At 38.3% G+C, this 19,396-nt stretch overlaps 1 protein-coding gene and 2 long non-coding RNA genes across 3 annotated transcripts; 2 read left to right on the top strand and 1 right to left on the bottom strand.

Annotated features, from left to right (window-relative positions):
• The first annotated feature begins 483 nt into the window (after positions 1 to 483).
• sgms2a (sphingomyelin synthase 2a) lies at positions 484 to 12,447 on the top strand. The gene is made up of 6 exons (XM_046047820.1): positions 484 to 565; positions 6,512 to 7,018; positions 7,769 to 7,886; positions 8,823 to 8,976; positions 10,130 to 10,296; positions 11,759 to 12,447. The coding sequence occupies exons 2-6, from the start codon at positions 6,570 to 6,572 to the stop codon at positions 11,942 to 11,944; spliced, it is 1,074 nt and encodes a 357-aa protein (XP_045903776.1). The 5' UTR covers positions 484 to 565; positions 6,512 to 6,569; the 3' UTR covers positions 11,945 to 12,447.
• A 1,258-nt stretch (positions 12,448 to 13,705) lies between these two features.
• LOC123970158 lies at positions 13,706 to 15,116 on the top strand. The gene is made up of 3 exons (XR_006824890.1): positions 13,706 to 14,208; positions 14,394 to 14,528; positions 14,819 to 15,116. It is a non-coding gene; the product is annotated as an uncharacterized LOC123970158 (long non-coding RNA).
• Positions 15,117 to 15,162: 46 nt separating this feature from the next.
• On the bottom strand, positions 15,163 to 17,075 carry LOC123969893. Its single transcript, XR_006824813.1, has 2 exons — positions 16,631 to 17,075; positions 15,163 to 16,445 (listed from the first exon to the last, which is right to left on the bottom strand). It is a non-coding gene; the product is annotated as an uncharacterized LOC123969893 (long non-coding RNA).
• Between the last annotated feature and the right edge of the window lie 2,321 nt (positions 17,076 to 19,396).

Below are 19,396 nucleotides of genomic sequence, written 5' to 3'. Positions count from 1 at the left end.
TACAGTTCTCGTCAGGATATAATGAGCTTTAATTATGTGGAATATTTATGTTGAAAGTGAAAATTGTATTTTTACTAGTTAGAAATGTGTACATATGACTCAAGTGTAAATGAGCAAATACATTTTAAAAACATGATTTTATTGGTATTTTTATCTTCTGCTTACATTTTATAAAATAAAAATAGAACCAGCCTGTATTTCTTTCCCCAATAATTCATACACAATTACCCACAAATAATATCCCGCATCCTGCTTCTCCATCTCGCTGGTTTGAAATGCGAATATTTCAGAACACCTATTTGACAGAGTTACAGGGCGACGCTTGAGCTGATTACAGGACTGTTACTCGGAATTAAAGGGGATGCCAGGCAGGAGGCTGGATGCAGGGGCTGGATGGATGTGAGAATATGGGCTGTGAAGGGAGGAGCGCTCTCTCAAAAGCGAGCGGCACTGTCGTAATGTAGCAGTCCAGCCTGAGGAAAGCAGCGATCAGACTGGGCGCAGCATCAGGGATTCAAGGAATTGCACGTACATGAATAGGCACTAGGAGGCCCGAGCAAGGCAGGTAAGGATGCTATAATCTGTGCAACATGTTAATCTAAATAATTCTCATCTGCGTGTGTTGGGTTTCGCGTGTTTAATAGATTCATTGTGGCATTTATGTGTGATCGTTAATTGGATCGGATTGCCGGACTGGATTGTATACTCCTGATCACATTCAACTTTTTTTTTATCAGTCTTGCTCACAGATATAGCCTTAGAAATACGCTGTGATTATGAATTCCAGTAGACATAATCAATCTTTGAATTTTCACTTTTAGTATAGGGTTCACACATTCGCATTCATTTATACAAAAAGTTTTATCATCCTTACATGTGAGATGAAGGACTTCCTGTTTATCGTAGGATGATGTTTTACACAGCCTTTTATTGGGGCATTTCTCAGTAGTGTCACATGGGCCCACAGAGATTAAATAGGCAAGGCAAGTTATCACATATGAAACCCAAAACATCAAATCAAAAACATTCATTCTGAATTATATATGTCCAGTAGATAGACTGTGCATGTTTGTGATACAGCTGTGTCTTGCTTTTATTCCAGTTTAATACTTCAGTTGTCATTTTCCAACTGTAACAACTTTGACTGAAAAGGAGAGAGTTTACAGTAATTACAGGACATGCAATGACCTGATGCCCCACCCAGTAGCCTCAAATGGAACATGGTGTTTAACACTGTGTGTGGGGCCACTGTGCTACACCCCAAAAGTAAACTTCAAGACACACACATGTGACAGACTGCCGCCCTGTAATATATGGGAGGCACAGGAGACACCCAATCCTGATCCTGACATTACTGCCAGTTTCCACCCACATGTGGTTATGGCACCCAGAAAAGTAGCGGTAGCTCCATGTACAGTTGACCAGTTTGGCTTGTACGCTGTACAACTGGATGTCTTTTCAGAAAAAACAACAAAATATATTTGTTCTGTCTACAAAGAATATGTAGACCTATTTTTGTGTTATTTTGTGTACGGCTTTGCACAGTTAACTTGTGTTATACTGTAGTCATGGAATCCAGTAGAGGGAGTGAATCTAACCAAAGTTTCCAAACTCTGTCCTCATTTTCATGGTGTGTTTACTGGTAAACAAATTGAATATACAAGATTATTACTCATGACAAACTGTACTAATGTTACTATTACAATGTTGTTAACATCTACTATTACCACAAGTAGGCCTATTCTTATTTTACTAATACTACTTCTATTACCGCGGTGGTAGAAAATAACTATTCACTTAAGCACTCTACTTAAGTACAATTTATACTTGTACATACTAGTACAATATTAGTACATTATAACTACTTATTTCCATGCTTTTTACCACTACTCCACTACATTTCAGAGGTAGATGTTGTACTATTTACTTCAGTACATTTAGTTGACAGCTTTACTTTGGAGATTAAGTGTTTTGGTAGACAACATATGATGAACTAATATAACATGATATATTGTTACATATTAAACTAATTTACAGTATGAAGTAGTTAAAATCCATCTGAACCAGCTACAACAATGAAATGCGATATGATCATTCATGCATCAGTATTAACAATGCAATAATATTTTTATTTAACTCAGGGACATAAGCAGTACTTTTATTTTTTTTACTTAAAGTACATTTGCTCACAAATACTTTTTCAAAGCAAGGTTTTTACTTTAAATGGAGATTTTTCTTACGTTACTGCTGCTCCTCAGCTTTTACTTATATAAAACATCTGAACTTCTTTCACCACTGCTACTACTAATAATACATTTTTAAATGCACACCCATCTTGTCATTTCTCAATGCAGAGATCTTTGATCGCAAATCCATTGAGGAGATCTTTTTATTTTTCATTACATAGCCTCAAACCGTGGTGTGCATGGTTCCAAAGTGCTTAACAAAGTTGCATCAAATACTTAAATGACACCCTCTTTAGTGAGACTTTTGAACAAGGGTGTCACTTTGTGCTGAAAAGTGGTGGAAATATTTAAGAGCTTGCTTGCGAAACGTGAACAAAACAAGAAGATTTTAGAACGAATATTCACTACTGTGATATATGATTTTGGGGGTCTGGGGGTCCTCCCCCAGAAGATTTTGAGCATTGAACACTAAATTTCCTGCATTCTGGACACATTTCCCAGACAAAGTTATGGTTGAAATGTTTTTTATATATATAAAAGGAAACACAAAATTCAGGTGTAAGGTGACAATACAAAATATAATGTAATAATCAGCAACTTGTTTTTTTAGTTTAAGTTTCTTTCTTGGACAATGCACATTTGTTTCTTAGATATTTACCTTCAATTGCATGTTTCTAATTGTGCAAATAAACCTTTCTCAAAGCATTCTTATTTGTTATTTAACATTTCTTGTTGCAAGCAATTTATCAGAACAATTTTAACAAATACTTGGAGATGGGCACAAAATCAGCCATTTCAAAAAGTGGTGGGGACATGTCCCCAGCCTCTCCAGTGTAAATAACTATGCTTTTGAACTATACATTTAACATTTGGAGAATTTGTCACTGAAATGAAACAAAACATGGGACAAGAAAATAAAATCGAAACACGATGTTCTTGACAAAGACTTGATTTACACCAATTACATTTTATAATATACAGTATGTGGTCAACTCCTATCTGAAGTGTCACCACTTCCTAGTGGGCTGGGTCACATCTGGCGTGACTTATTTTTAACTCTCCCTTTGATAAAGACAATCCACATGAAGTGAAGAAGAAAATGAGTGGAAAGCAATAGTAGCATGTTATTATGGAGGTCCCAAAATGGAGTCAAAGCCCTTGTAACCTTGGAGTAAAATACAGCCTTCAAGGCAACTGTGTGGCTTCTCTTGAAATAGCCTGAGCGAGTGGAGGCAGCCAAGTTATCCATTACGGACTGTGACCATGTAAAATTGTTTTTTCTGACAGTTTTCCATCGCCACCCATCCCTTTAGAGTCAGCTGGTGGGAAAACACTGTTGGAGAGGAGGGGGCACTCTGCTGACCTCCCATGTACAGAACACATAGTGCAGCCTCACTGTGAACACTCGAAAGTAAATATCTAGCTTGTCCTTTGTATTGAATGTTACACTTATTTCCCACAGATTATGTACAAACGCAAGAAAATATACAACATAAAGATTTCCATATGCTCTCCATAAGCTGAACATCAGAGCATGAAGACTTGAGGAGACTGTCCTCACCAGAAAAACAACTGCATTCGTCATTTGTTCAAACTTCACTTAGAACAACCTAAGAAAACGCTTACATTTTCCTAACAAGTGACCTCACAAAGTTGTGTTTTATAGAGCTTTCAACCTTATCACACAGTCTTCTTGTCAGTGTTGGCTTAACATGCTTATTCTATCTGGACAAGAAGTCCGTAAAGTGCTATGGATGAAATCAAACAACTACTGAACTTGAATGTGTGAAGATGGACATCATCGATGCTAATCCTCCAGAGGCTGAACAGGCTGCTATAACACCTGGAGATAAAACAGACTTCTAGCAGCTATCCATTATTTTAGGAATTGAGTATTCTACAGATTATTTAATCGATTGATCGCGTAATTGGATAGAAATACTTTTGCTTGTCGACCCCGTCACTGGGATCAGCTGTGTAACTCACTGTGTCACTGTAACGTTATAACCCAAACTCATGGACTAAACAGTCAGAGAACAATAACAACAAATGCACATTAATACAACTTACCATTGCAAGCCTTCATTTCAACTAATCACAACTTACATTAAACGCTACCATTAACGTTACTGCTACCTTGTTTTGGATCCTCTCCTTGGACTCGATGCATAGACTTGAAGCTTTCTGTTCAGACGTTGAAGCATTGCCATCGTGCTATTGTTGTAGGCTAGTTCTATTTTACCTTAGACACTATACAGGTTTGTTGTAGTCTTTTAGCTTCCCATACTTTGGACACTTTCTGTCTTTTTCTCTGGCCTGTCTCTTCTTCATCCCTTGTTTTTTTCTCACTCTCCCTCCATTTTGCAATCCAACCCATCAAATCACGTTGTCTTCACTTTATGTTATTGTCTGTGCAAAACAGTGCGCTGTATATATTTATGCAATTTTTTGCATTGATGCTTTTTAGTAATCGAGTAATTTGAGTTTCTCAATGAATCATTTTATCCCTACAGGCTTCTAAGAAATATACTCAAGAGGGATCTAGAATACGGGGGGAAACACTAATATCTTTGTGGGCCCTCCGCACATGAAGGCCTGTATATTCAGTCCCCCTCTCTCCCCAGTCCTACGCCCTTGTTTGCTACACCAGCAATAAAGTGACTGCATAAATGTCCTTGACAAATAGGATCATAACTTGTAATATAATTAACCACAGAACTGCAAAATAATCTCACTAATAGCATAAGGCATGGCATTGTAATTAGCTCATTTTGTTTGTCTGCTCTTGTTGCTCTTTTTTGCCATCTTGGTCAATATTGATAAACTTATGACCCCTTCAACTCCCTTAAAGTCTTTCAGACTTTGTGTTCTGTTACCAGCCATCAGTTGCATAACAGAAGCTGTTTTTGGTATGGGTGAGTCAGAGGGCAGTCTACTATAAGCCTTTCTCCACCATAATGATATTCTCCTAAAAATTGATTTTGAGGATACTGATACTTTCATCAGCTCTCCTGTATCCAGCCATATTCTATTTCTATCCCGTCTTTTGTCCTAGTGCCAGGATTGTGTCCAAGTAAACATACCATTATGTATGTTTCGCAGATGACATTTATTGTGATGCATTTCGGGGCTGATAGCAGTATCCTCAAATCCATTAATGGAGCTGTTAAATGGACTAGAAGCCTTTTAGACATGAGAGAATGAAAATGGTCATTGCTGTAGTGCTTTCTCAAGTCATTAACTGAAGCGAGCTCAACAACAAACACTGCAGTAGCTCGTTTCCAACTTTGTCTTTTGGATGTCAACTTTTATCAATACTAATCATTCACGTCTGGTTCCCAACAATCCATCCATTATATTATTTTACTATTTTTTTTAGTTTTTAGTTCAGCTTAGCTGAACTTAGCAATGTTTAGTTTAGTTATATTATTTTTTGTTTTGTTGACAAAACAACCTCAGCACAAGGTCCATTTAGTAGCTGGAGCTTTCAGTCATGTCACATTTTGTCCACTTGTCATGGAAGTTTAGGCCTTCATGGACAAAAGTCCTTAAAGTGCTCTGCAAATTCCATGGCAATTGATCAGATTCCATGTGCAGGAAAACATGGCGTGATATGATAGAAAGATTCTGAACAGTCACTAAATGGACCTTGGTGGTGGTGAGATTGTTTCGTCAACTACTGTTTCCAAGGTCAAATAATGACTTTCAATCTCAGTAAGTTTAGCTGCATTTAGTTTAGTTACTTTTGCATTCATATAGCTTGAAACCTTTATAATTAGCATGCAAATTCTGATTGGAACCAATAATGTTTGACCATGAAAACTGCCAAAGTGATAATGGCAGCTGCTTGTTGCGTACCAAAATTCAGAAAATCACAGCAGCGTGACAGAAAAGCCCAAAATAAGAGTCTGGCTGAACATCCAAACAGAAAATTGTCATGGTGGTTCTGGTGAATGTCCAGGGAAAGGAAAATACACACACACAGTGTTAACTCATGCAGCCACATATAGAATAGCTGGCTGCTATAAACTCAGAAATAGCTTTTCAGTCTGAAATGGACATTTCAGCTAGTGGAATCAAGAACTTTGCATCAATAAAACCTCCATCTCCTGCTTTGCTAATCCCTAGAATAAGGAAGAGTGGAAACAAAAGTAAACGTTCATCAAAGTTCATCTCCTCCCTGTTTCTCATCATGGTGATTTGGCACTCTAAATGCAACCAAGCAGTATGTGTTTACTTTCATGCCTTTCTTTTAAATGACAGCATGCTTGTGCTTTCCAAACCTAAGAGTTTGTCAGTTTCCAACCTTTTGTTTTCTCTCACAGCAGCTAAAAAGTGTCAACCCAGAAAAGCAGTGCCTGTGGATGGACAGTGCAGGCACCAATGGCGTCACAGGAGCTTGTGGATGCGAGAGACTCTGCCACTAATAATCTAAACCCAGGAATGGAAGGTGGTGCCGTGCCCAGCAGCAAAAAATCTTGTCCTGTCCACACCCCAGATGGAGAGGATGCAAAGAGGGGCTTTCGGAAAGGCATAGGGAGGCATAATGACTATGTGAAGATCTCTGTGCCAGAGTCTAAGGTCAATCGTCTGCCCATGGAGTGGTGGAAGACAGCAGTCGCCTTCTTTTATGCTGGTTTTAACTTGGTCCTGACCACAGTTGTCATCACTGTCGTCCATGAGAGAGTCCCGCCCAAAGAAAGTAGCCCGCCTCTTCCTGATAAGTTTTTTGACTATATTGACAGGGTTAACTGGGCATTTACAGTGACAGAGATCAATGGCATGGTGCTGCTGGCCATTTGGTTGATCCAGTTGTTCTTCTTCAGATACAAGTAAGAACCATTTGTACTACCTATGGTACACATAGTTTTCTTTCAGCTTCAAGGATATATTTTTGTGGTACTAGCGAACTGTCTTTCAAAAACACCTGAAAAACATTAAATGGGTGAAGAAAGTGTAATTGCTCAGGTTACAGTTTTTTGTATTGCACAATGAAATACTTAACTTTTTTGTGGTTATGTGCTAAAACTCTTTCCGTTACTCAGAAAATGCATCATATTACAGTCTATTGAGGCTACCAGTGATTGTGAAATTGTATTTCTGTCTTTTCCACAGTGGAGTTTTCCCTGTATGACACAAGCAATTTAGAAAGCATCTTTGCTCTCTACAGCTGACACCAAAATCACACCTTCACCACGGGGGTTTTAATATAGATAGCTGAAAAGAAGTTTGATTAAATTAATTAAAATGGGAATAAAGATATAGAAACAAAAGGCTAACCACAAAATGGGCTTAGCAAAGCAAGCAAAATCACCAGTAACATTTCTAACATTGTAACAGCATATAATGGAGGATTGCCATTGTCATTATGTAATCTGGATACTAAAACTAAATTTGACTGGCTGAAGAGCAGCCCTCAGATTTGACAACACGTTAACTCATCACTCTGTGCAAGGTAGCCTCCAGCATTTAGTAGATATACCGAGGCAGATGTTTGGCAATGTATAACTTGTACTGCATATTCATGAGACGCCAACAGTTATCCATCTCTCAGTTGTGACTCTAATATTGTCCATTTGTAGGTCAATAGCAAGCAGACGGTTCTTCTTCCTCATTGGCACCCTGTACTTGTATCGCTGTGTCACTATGTACATCACCACCCTGCCTGTACCTGGCATGCATATGACCTGTGCTCCTAAGGTGAGTAGTTGGATGCAAACATCAGAGCGGGTATTAACTGCCATTGCTCAGCCGTGCACTCTTGTGCACCCTCTGGGACTCATTTTGCACAGCCAAGAAAGGCAGCTATAAAAAAGCCATTTTGACTTTTTACTGTCTCAGGACACCAACGATATTAAGGTGCATCAGTGTTTGATCAAAAACATGTGCTTCTGGCAGTTTGCCAAGGTCAGACAGTTTAGTAGTTGTTTTGTTCCCAAGAAGTGTTTTGAACAGCGTATGAAGGCCTTTAGCTACTAGTAAGAAGTGAGTTATCCTCAGCAATTTGAGCAACAAGCACAAGACTATCTAATTTATACTGCCTTTAGATCTTCTTCATTTTCACTACATGTTCAATTATTGTCAATTACCAGAGCAAATTATGTTGCCTAGATTTGAAAAATCTGAAAACTTAAGGAATGGTTTGACTTTTGGGGTCATGCGCTTATTCGTTTTCTTACTGAGAATTAGATGAGAAGATCAATATCACTCTTGTGTCTGTATGATAAATATGAAGCTACAGCCAGCTAGTCTAACTATTAGGGTTTATATTTAATCATTTATCAAGCAAAAAGGCCAAACATTCTCTTATTTCAGAGAATCATTCTCAAGATTTGCTGCTTTTCTTTGATTTACATCACTGTAAATGTTATATCCTTTACTTTTGAACTGTCAGACAGACAAAACAAGCAATTTGAACATGTTATGTTGAACTCTGGGAACTTGGGATGTATATTTCTTTACTTTTTTGTGGCATTTTGTAGAGTAAATGATTGAATAATTGAGAATAATGAATAATTAATTATTCCACAAATGAATTGATAATGAAAATAATCACTGGTTACAGCCTTAATGTTGCTGCTGATCCAGGGTTTATCTCTTTCTCCCTTTTTATGTCCACTTCCTGTTCTTTTTCAGCTCCATGGAGATTCTCAGGCAAAAATCCAGAGAATTCTGCGATTGGTCTCAGGTGGGGGTCTGTCCATTACAAGCTCCCATCTCTTGTGTGGAGACTTCCTCTACAGTGGGCATACTGTGATGCTCACTCTCACCTACCTGTTCATCAAGGAGTGTGAGTACTCAAAGCAGCACTTGTTTGTTGTGTGCTTGTATGGAATAATTTATTAAAATATTTATATGAATAATATATGAACACATGGACCTTCTAGGCACTAATAGGATATAAATACGGTAAGTTCTGTGTGTTGCCACATTACACTTTCTCTTTTAACATTCAAATGATTTGTATTATTTGTTTCCAGATGGATTGTATATATTCTGTATAAATATGTATGTTCCTGGATATGCACTCATTTGTCAGTTTATGAGGTACATCAAACCAAAGCTATACAGTCGAATGCAGCAGCCCTGCAATAAATTGTAACTTATACTCATAATGACAGTTATGATGTTTAGTTTTAATTTAAACTGTTTTAGAGAGGTGTTAATATCATCAAAATGGTCATCTAGAAGATTGTAGTTTCTGGTGCTGTTGAAATATGTTGTGTTATGATGAGAAGTGTCTTCAAAGTTTTGTGCAGCACCTATAAAGTATTGTTAAGGGTAGACAAAATATTTAAAACACCTCTCAGTATAATGTAATACAATTCAAATTAAATTTCATTACATTTATTCCTTTAGCTGACACCTTTATCCAAAGCAACTTACAATTGCTATATATGTCAGAGGTCGCACGCATCTGGAGCAACTAGGGGTTAAGTATCTTGCTCAGGGACACATTGGTGGACACACCAAAGGCCAAATGGGTCTTGTCTACTGCGCCATTACCACCCCTGCAGCCACCTGAATGACCATGATTCAAATTCCAAATCATCTCTCTAAAACAGTTTCAACACAATTTGAATGTTATAACTTTCATAAAGGGATCTTTTTGCACAGTTTTTGCATTAGACTGCATTAGTTTTGGCTTGGCATAACTACTAAATTGGCAGTTGAGTGCATGCTGGGAATGTGGTACATGGTAAAGTATATACAGTATAAAAAAGTTTTCTGAAAATGCAAAAATATGTTGTGATTAAGTAGTTTTAAGTTTCCCCTATTACTGTGTTTGTCTGTGTGTTGCAGAAAATCCCTGTGTTCTTGCCACACTGCTCTGAAATACTACAGACTTACTACTTAATACAGAAAGTGCAAACATGGATGAACAGACCACAAATGGATGTTGTCATAAATATTCACAACACTCTTTTCTTTCCTTCCCTAAGACTCACCGCGGTCATTTTGGTGGTACCATCTGATGTGCTGGGTGCTGAGTGCTGTGGGCGTGGTGTGCATCTTGGTGGCACATGAGCACTACAGTGTAGATGTGGTTGTGGCCTATTTTATCACCTCCCGTCTGTTCTGGTGGTACCATACCATGGCCAACTTACAGGTCAGAACACAGAGCTGAACACTGGGTGGCTGTTTGTGTTTGTGTTGGAGTGCAAAAAAGTAAAAAAAAAATAAAAAAAAGAGCTTTCCCTCTCATTGCACATCAATGAATGATGTTACACATTAATCTGGGCTGGCCTTTACTGTCTGTCTGGCTGTATTTTGTTGTTTACCTCAAGAGTACCAGTTAAAGATTACATGTCAACACAAGAATTTATTGCGTTTTTTAAAAGGAAATGGTTGGTATATTACATGTAATTATATATTTATAGTAAGTACAAAGTAGTATATCTTTAGACTGTGTCAAAAGTCTCTGGATGTCATTCCCTCAGTCAGTATGTGGCTTTCAACATGGTGAATTACCCCCTCTACTGGTCAAAAAATAGACAGACAGTTGAGATGGAGTGGTGCCAAGCAAAATTATGTATGGCACAGTTAACATGGATAACACATAGAATTTTTTTTAAAATAATTTAATATCACAACCTTGTCCACTGAGTGCAAATAAGATTTTTTGTCCTCTATTCTTCTACAATTATTTAGTCAATTAAAGGAGATGGTTCTGTAATATCTACAATTTGCATATTGACTCTACTATAAAAGAGAAATTCAAAAATGCCTAATGTCTACTTAAATAAATGCACTGTTTACTGATTATATACTGTTTGTCTGTTCATGTGCTGTTCAGGGAGTGTTATAGGATAGGCTCACAATTTATTAAGTCTGTCTTTAAACAGTTGTCAGGTGCACATATACACATTGCTGTTTATTCTGTCTTTGAAGACACCCATTCTTAATGCATTTCCAATGTAAGATGCAAAAATACATTTAATTTTTTTATGTAAAGCTAATATGGGACTTCAGCAGACTTCCCTCTTTGTATTTCTATCACTCTGGCTGAGCATGGAAACACTGGTGAAACAAATAGAGGGAATTCTGTACTAAAAAGGCAAATTTTGGCAAATACCCACTGATATCCATGATGATTTGCCTGCTGAAGCCTCATTTTAACTTAAGATGTGTGGATTTTGTTCCCTATCTCCTCTATTGGAAGCTTGCTAGGAAGGGACCTTTTGATGGCAGGTATGAACAGTAGGAAAGACAACAGCAAGCAGAAACTGTTGCAATGTACTGCACATATGGGCATGTGAGTATTGTTTTAAGACAGGCTTTAAAAGAAACCTTTGGCGACTGTGATACAACTTTTTACAAAACCACTGTCCTTGACGGCAAAGCAATGACATAATCACTGAAGCTGTATATCCTAAATCTGAAATGCAAATGCACGAAAAGCAAATTTTAAATTACATAGCAAGTCACATTATGAAAAATAGAAGAGAAGTGCTGTTGTTATCAGCAGAACTTTGAGCTACATACCTTGTATGAAGGAAATATATAAACAAAAACGTTATTGGTTGTTATTAGTATATCATTTTGAAAGATAACTTTTATTTTCTTGACAGACTCTAAAATGCTCGCCCAACAACTACCTCACCAACACCTGGTGGAACCCACTGTTCAACTTCTTGGAGAGGAATGTCCAAACCTCAGTGCCATGCTCTTACAGTTGGCCCATCACCTGGCCCCCTGCCTGCCTTAAGAACCCCTGCAAGAAGTACTCCATGGTACAGAGCACACGAGAGGAGTGACATGACCCTGATACCCCAGCAGTGTGGCCTGGTAATCCGCTGAAGTCGTATTTCTTCATTCCAACAACAAATGCATAGCTATGAAAGAAATGTTTTTTTTCTGCAAAAATGTGTCTAAAAGGTTAATCATATTGTCTTTGTGTTTTCTTTGCCGATGTTATTTATTTGCGAGATACAGTCCTGCAAAGCTTTCATTGATACTTGCGTCAGCTCCTAGTGACTTTCAGACATGAACGGACAGTTTTCTCCAATTGAGCATTTGCGAGACTTGATTTTAGATCTGCTGTAGCTCTTTCATACAGTGTGTGTTGACGGGGTTTACCTCAATATGATATCAATGTGCTCAAGTCACAAGGTGCCTTAGTGTGTTTAACGTCAGTAGGTGTTCCAAAACTGCCATTACATGTTTTGGTGTATTTGTTGTTTTTTCTATGAGTTTATTATTATTATTATTATTATTATTATTATTATTATTTTAGTAGACTTGAGTGTGTATATCCTAGCTTTAGTCCCAACATTGTACTATTGTATTAAAATGAAACCATATAAATGCTTGAGTGTGTTTTTTGATATAATGAAATCATCAGTCAAAGTCATCTTTATGTTATATATGTATATGTAAAGATACAAGTTTTCATTATGAACTTTATGAAATGTTATCACATTTTGCATCAAATATTTTACTAAATTTGGATTAAATATTTAATACGGTCTCTTTGGTCCTATTATTTGATTTAAACAAAAATGAAAATTTCAATGTAATTTGCAGTTGCAACAAATATATTGACAAGTTTATACAGATTAAGAACAAAGAATACTAAGAGAAACAAATAAATCAGAAGAACTGATGGATTAATGTGCAACTTTAGTCACAAACAACGAAAGTAATGAACAAATGGCAAGATAAAGCCCATTTGATTAGGTAATTAATTTCAGAACATTAATAATGATGTTAGTGATGTAATTGTTCAAACTATAGCTTATATATATATTTTTTTACAATAAAGTATTAGACTACTATTATTGGCTGTTTTAATCTCTGAAATGTAACTTACACAAACAAGGTCCACGCCAATATGAGGTATAAAAAGGGTGGTTTATTTGGATAATGAGGAGTATTTACATGGGCATAAATTTCATTTCACAGTAGGGGGGAACAATAAACATAAAATTTCTCTAGCAATTTTTGAAAGGGACACAAATAATACAGCCAAAATTGTACTTGTATAGGATATGGGTACACAGAGAGAAGTCTTACTACTATTTTTCTGGCCAACAACTGAAAGCTATATATATATATATTAGATATTTAAGAGCAGCAGGCCAACTGATCTTCCTCTACAACGGTAGGTCTACGGTATCAGCATAATGTCGGTTCACACACAGGATTATCGCTGTAGTAAGAGATGCACAGATTAAATTTTTTGCCCGATTCCGATTTTATTTCTAAGATCTATAACTGACAGCACAAACATTTTTGTAACTATTTATTGAAAAAATCCAATTAGGATCCCCATCAGCACCAGTATAAATGTTAGCTATTCTCACTGGTCTCAATTGTATGGTCATAATGAAACATTGATTATAAAATAGCATTAGCATAACATTAGCATTAGCTGCCAGTTATAACTTTTGTCACGATTAATTTATTAATGACTCAGCATCATCTGTATTACAGACAAAAGAATCAGTTCATCCAATTTTTAAAGTGCATCAAACAGCCCTGCCAGCCTACTTGACATTACTGGAGTTCCACAACTACTGATTTTCTGCCACTGGACTCCTGTGATATCTCTTTTCCACCAAAGCATTTTGAGAGCCGGTTCGGAGCCGGTGCCTACTCACGAACCAGTTCTTTGTGTTTCGACAGCCAAAGAACCGGTTCTCGGCCAGGAAAACTGGTTCCAAAGCGGCACCAACTCTTTGCTGGACTAGAACCGTTATTTTACCACGTCATGCTTACTAAAACGTGTTCGAGGAGATCCAGAGGGAGATGGCTATAGCGAGGTTTAACAGAACCAAGCAGATCAATAACAAGTTAAAAAAAACTAAAAAAGAATTACAGGGACCAAAAGAAGGAGTTGGGGCGAAGTGGAAATGGATGGCCACGTAGTTGAAATCCCCATTTTGAGGTTTTGGACTTGGTCCTCGGCAACAGACCGGCGTGCCAGGTCACCAGGGCATTAAATTCTGCCACTGCCATGCTAGAATCTATGGTGGATGAGACGCTGCTGAGGGTATTGCCAACAACGTTACTGATTCTGGTAAGTTTAACTTTCCTAATGTTTTACCTTGTTGCAAACCAACTATACATTTCTTACAGCTGTGTGCTTTACCAGCCAGTCAGCTAGCTAGCATGCTATTGCTAACAATCGCTAACGCTGACACTGTATAGGGTGCAATGGAAACGTTTGTGATTTAAACACTGTCTTATTTTTGTTGTTTATAGAGTCGTTGGGCATTGATGATTGTGAACCTGACTGGGAGCTACCGCTACCACTCCACTGCAGCTCACCAGTACCGTCTTGCAGCTCAGCAGCTGAAAACTCCTCATCTGCCTCTTCCACTCAGTCAACCAGAAAGGGTAAGGATTCTTGTTATGAGTATCAACAAACTGAAAAATATCAGTCTTCATTAAATAATTCACTGCAGATCTGTTGTATTTGATTAAATTGCATGAAGTGCCCAATAAGTGTGTACTAATGTTAGTGTAGGGATATGATAGTAGACATACGTTATGAGGTGTATCAGTGTAGTATTATAGTATCATATAATATTATTTTGTTAATATGTTGCATTGACTCTTGTGTTAGATTCTTTACAATTGCAAAATACACGAAGATCTGTGTTAATTGTAATGTTTTTTGTGCACAGGCAAAAGGAAACGAGACATGAATGGGGAGCTGCTAGAATATTTTGAGAGGTCTGACGAAAGGTTCCTGCAGCACTGCAAGGAAATGAATGATACCTTGCTGAAGAAAATGGATGCAGACTCAACTGCAATGCTTGGACTCATGGAGCGTATGGTCACGGTGATGGAGAGGCAATCCCACTGATGAGTGCTACTGAATCAGAAAGAAACTATGTTGTACACACTGCACTGCACACACTTCAATATTTTAGTTTTTGCACAGTGTACTTTTGCAAAAAATAAACGTTTTCTGAAGAAACATGTCTGCTGTAGTGTGCTTAATCAACAGAGAAACAAATGCAAGTAATCAAGGTTTAAAAAAAATGTTTTATTTACATTTGTGCAGATTAAACACATTTCAGGAAACCAGAAAGAGGGAACTATTAACTCAGCAAATAAACATAAAAATGTTACATCTGGTGTTATGGCAGTTTAATTATTTAACAAAAATACAACTCAGCTAGAATTACAATGTATGGCAGTGGTGCAGTAAGAAAAAAATAAATCAGTCATTCCCTCTACAAAAGTACTGAATTAACGCAGCTCTGATGTCAGCCCCTTCTTGATTACCATGTTCAGGTAGCGCCTGGATAGGAGGCTGAACGTTTATAGGCCTGTCTTGATGCTCCTCTGTAAAGTTGTCCCCATGTTCCTCACAAATGTTGTGAAGCACACAGCAGGCGAGTGTCATTTGCTTGCTCAGCTCCAGCTTGCAGTCATTTCTTTTTAGGAGGCACCTCCATCAACCTTTTAGTCTCCCAAAACACATCTCCACAACTGACCGTGCACTGCTCAGCCGGTAATTGTAGGTCTGTTGTTCATGTGTAAGTCTGCCAGTGTCTGAAAAGGGCTTCATGAGCCAGTTCTGCATAGGGTAAGCTGGGTCACCAATTAGATAATGTCCAACATCACACCCAGAGATGTTCATTTTGTTTTGGCCTAATAACTCCCCGTCATTCAGGACTTCCCACAAATGTGACCGTCTCAGTACTCTTACGTCGTGAACACTACCTGGATAGCCAACAAATACATCCCATCAACCACTGCTTGGAGAACAATTGAATGCCATCCTTTCCAGTTGTAATAGTCTCTAGGGTACTCCTCTGGTGCTATTACAGGGATGTGACTTCCATCTATTGCTCCGACACACTGTGGTACTCTCCAACGATTCTGAAAGAATGTGGCTAGTTCTACAAACTTGTCAGCGTCAGGAAATGAAATGTGCACAGGAAGCCGCACCTTGTTGACTGCGTAGCAAAAGTCCTGAACACAGTTAAACACAGTGCTGAGGCCTACCTCAAAAAGATGGCTTATGGTCCTGTATTCGATGCCGGTGGCCAGTTTCCAGATGGCAATTGCCACTCACTTTCGGATTGTGACACGCATACGGTAATTTGGGTTCCTTCTCCCCATGTCAGGCCTGACTCGAGCACAGATGTACTCAAATGACTCCCGGGACACTCGGAAATTCTGCAAAAACTGTTGAGCGGTGAAATCCGGAACAATTGTGTCCCACCAGTGCTGAGATCGTGGGTGTGCCCAGACAACAGGCCGTCTCTGTCTTGCGATGTGCCGCAATACTAACGTTGCCTGTAAAGATAAAAATCAGTGCACCATTTTTGTTTTTTTTTTTGATTTCCAATGTAATCTATTGGTAGTCTGTCCTACCAGTACATACTGTAGCTAACGTTAGGGCCATTTGAGCTAGCGGCCTTGCATTTGCTTCCAACAAGAGCTAACATCAATAATATGAATCGTACATGTTATATAATTACCCTTCTTCTCGAACGTAACCTCCGTCTATAGTAATCCAGACGAGCAGCACAAATGTGTTCTAAACGTTTTCTTCTGACCCCAATATAGGATCGCAAAGCCAGGAGAAACATTTGCAGAAAGACGATGTAGTCCGCCATTGTAACTGTTATGCTTGAAGTTGGCACAAGCATTTCTGGGAAGGCTAAGACGTATGGCGACGTACACAGTGACGTGATGACGTCGTTCGCTGGGCTCTCTAGTCAGTGGAAAAACAAACAGGTTCTGAGAAGGTTCGCAAGTTGAACCAACTTTGAACCAACTTTGAACCAGCACCAGTTCCGAACCAGTTCTTTTTTGGTGGAAAAGGGGCATGAGAGAGAAAGCAGGCAGTGGACCAAACCACTGTGAGGCAAGAGAGGGGGGCTCAAAATGTTTCTAAATTTAAAAAGCACTTTAATTGCCCTGTTTGCGTTTGTATTGTTTTACTATTTACACAATGCTATTTTAAGTATATATCATTATATTATTTTATGGTTTTTAAGGGGGGGACACCCCTCAGATAGGGTCCCCGTCCCCCCCGTGATTTCTGCCTATGAATTATGATGGCGGGATCGAGGGGAGAGGGATAAAGGGGTCGAGGATGGAGGGATGAAGGGGTCGAGAAGGGGGGGATGAAGGAGGTTGTTTAGGGTTTGGTGACTGGAGCAGCTAGGAACCGGGGGTCCAGACTCACAGGGTGTTTCTCAAAACCAAGAATGCAAAGAACGGACTTGTGTTCTTGGGGAGAATGTTCTTGCTAGTCGTTCTTGGAAGAATGAACTTGCAGAGCACAAAAAACGCTGCTGACGGTTTGAGACGATGCGTTTTTGCTGGTATTGCGCAATACCCCAAGCGCAGAGGTCGCCTGCATTGCTCTAAATCGCTCTAATTATTATTATATATATATATATATATATATATGACATTATATAGCTATTTTGTTAATTATGTGACATTTTATAAAGCATACCGTTATTACAGCACAGTATGTTGTGCTAAGTTATAGTTTTAACACAGCTGCACCGTAACTTTAGTCCTGCTAGTGTTTAACATTACAGCTAACAGCTGATGAGAGTTGTTCTAGGTCCGCTCCACTTCAGAGCCCTGACAGGGTTCTACTGGGAGCCGAATTACCTCAGAGGTCGTCTCCTCTCCAAAACAAACAGACCCGGTCATTAAAACATTAAAACACAGCCACGTAGAAACATTAGCGTTAACCCTGTAAACAGCTGATCCAGGTCCACCAGAGAACGCTACCTAACTTTTCCTTTTTATTTACCAACAGAGCCGTGCTGTTGTTTCACAGCTTGTGACTGGTGAACAACCTGCAGTGTTTGAGAGCGATGTGCTCATGTTTGTTTCTCTGTCTGCAGAATCCGGACCTGATGTGGGCCATTCTGCGTCCAGAACTGCCAAACTGCTGCGTTTATATGTGTTAATATTTCTCTGTTCCTCTCTCTGTGCTGGAGTTCTTTAAGAACTTGGTGGCTTGATCCAGATTATTATTAAATTGGTAGAATTTTAATAAGAGTGTGTTCATTCATATAGTGTATCAAGCTTATTACTTCAGTATATTTACTGCAAATCTAATATTAATATTTTACTCAGGGATAGGGACATTAGGCTGCTGTATGAATGAGCACTTTAGAGATAATGATAGTAATTATATACATAAGCCTTTATATGGCTGGTCTGGTTGTATACTCAGGAAAGATTGTGAAAATGGAAGGATTTAGCCGGAGTAGTGGTGATTACATATTAACAACATATTTCTGTGGTTTTTACATGGTTTGAATTTGGTTGTGGGCCCAGGGGGTTTATATAATGATGATATACAGTAATCAAGAGGTGAATTTGTGCATTATACTTGTCAAATAAAGCAAGCCAGGCAGCCTTCTGTGTTTCAGAACGGCACTGTTTTTTAATCGCCCACTAGAGGACTGCAGCGCCACAATAACCAGCCTAGTTCAAATGAACGAAATGACTCAAAAAAAGATTAGTTCATTTTAATGAACGAGATTTTAATGAACAAGTCTGTCAAAAGACTTGCCATCACTACGGCTGGTTAGCTTCCCCCGCGGGCTGCCATGCGTCACAACTCTAAAAACGTTGGAGCACATTTTCGATTCGCCATAATTTTTAGTAAAACTGCCAATATTCGATATCTACACAGTTTCTCGCCTCAAAACTTCTCAGAAGTGGATTTAGTTATGAAATAAAGTACGAAAATAGTAATAAAGGTTCTGTCGTCGGACTCTCTCAGCTTCTTCCCGCCACTCGCTTGAATGCCAAAATGAATGCTGGGATATCTTGTTGTGAATTATTTAGATATTATTTATAGATACCTGTATCTCAGAGACACATACGCGTACTTAGAAAGGTAAGCAGAAAACCTTTTTCTAAAATTTCTGCATAATAGTGTGTCTGAGTACAGGATTCTCCGCCCAGGTGAAGTTTCTGAAAGCTTCCTCACTCTAGAACCTAGTTAAAGTACAAAAAATTAAGGAAAATTGTTAAAAATGTAACTGAATTCACTAAAAATGAACTAAATTTACTAAAAAAGACAGAGCAGATACAGATTGAGAACCGCTAGGGTGTCAGAGATGGGTGCAAATCTAAATGCAAAGCTGGTAGATTAGATGCGCTTTTATGTTTAATTGTTGGCTTTTAAGTGTAAATAAGTATGTAAATAAGTTTTGTAAATAAGATAAGAGTTTTCCAGCCATTATCGTGAATACCGCTGTTTT

The sequence above is a fragment of the Micropterus dolomieu genome, linkage group LG04, assembly GCF_021292245.1.
Source record: "Micropterus dolomieu isolate WLL.071019.BEF.003 ecotype Adirondacks linkage group LG04, ASM2129224v1, whole genome shotgun sequence".
NCBI classification, from domain to species: domain Eukaryota; kingdom Metazoa; phylum Chordata; class Actinopteri; order Centrarchiformes; family Centrarchidae; genus Micropterus; species Micropterus dolomieu.
Note: the sequence above shows the minus strand (reverse complement) of the source record. Positions and strands in the feature narration are given on the sequence as shown.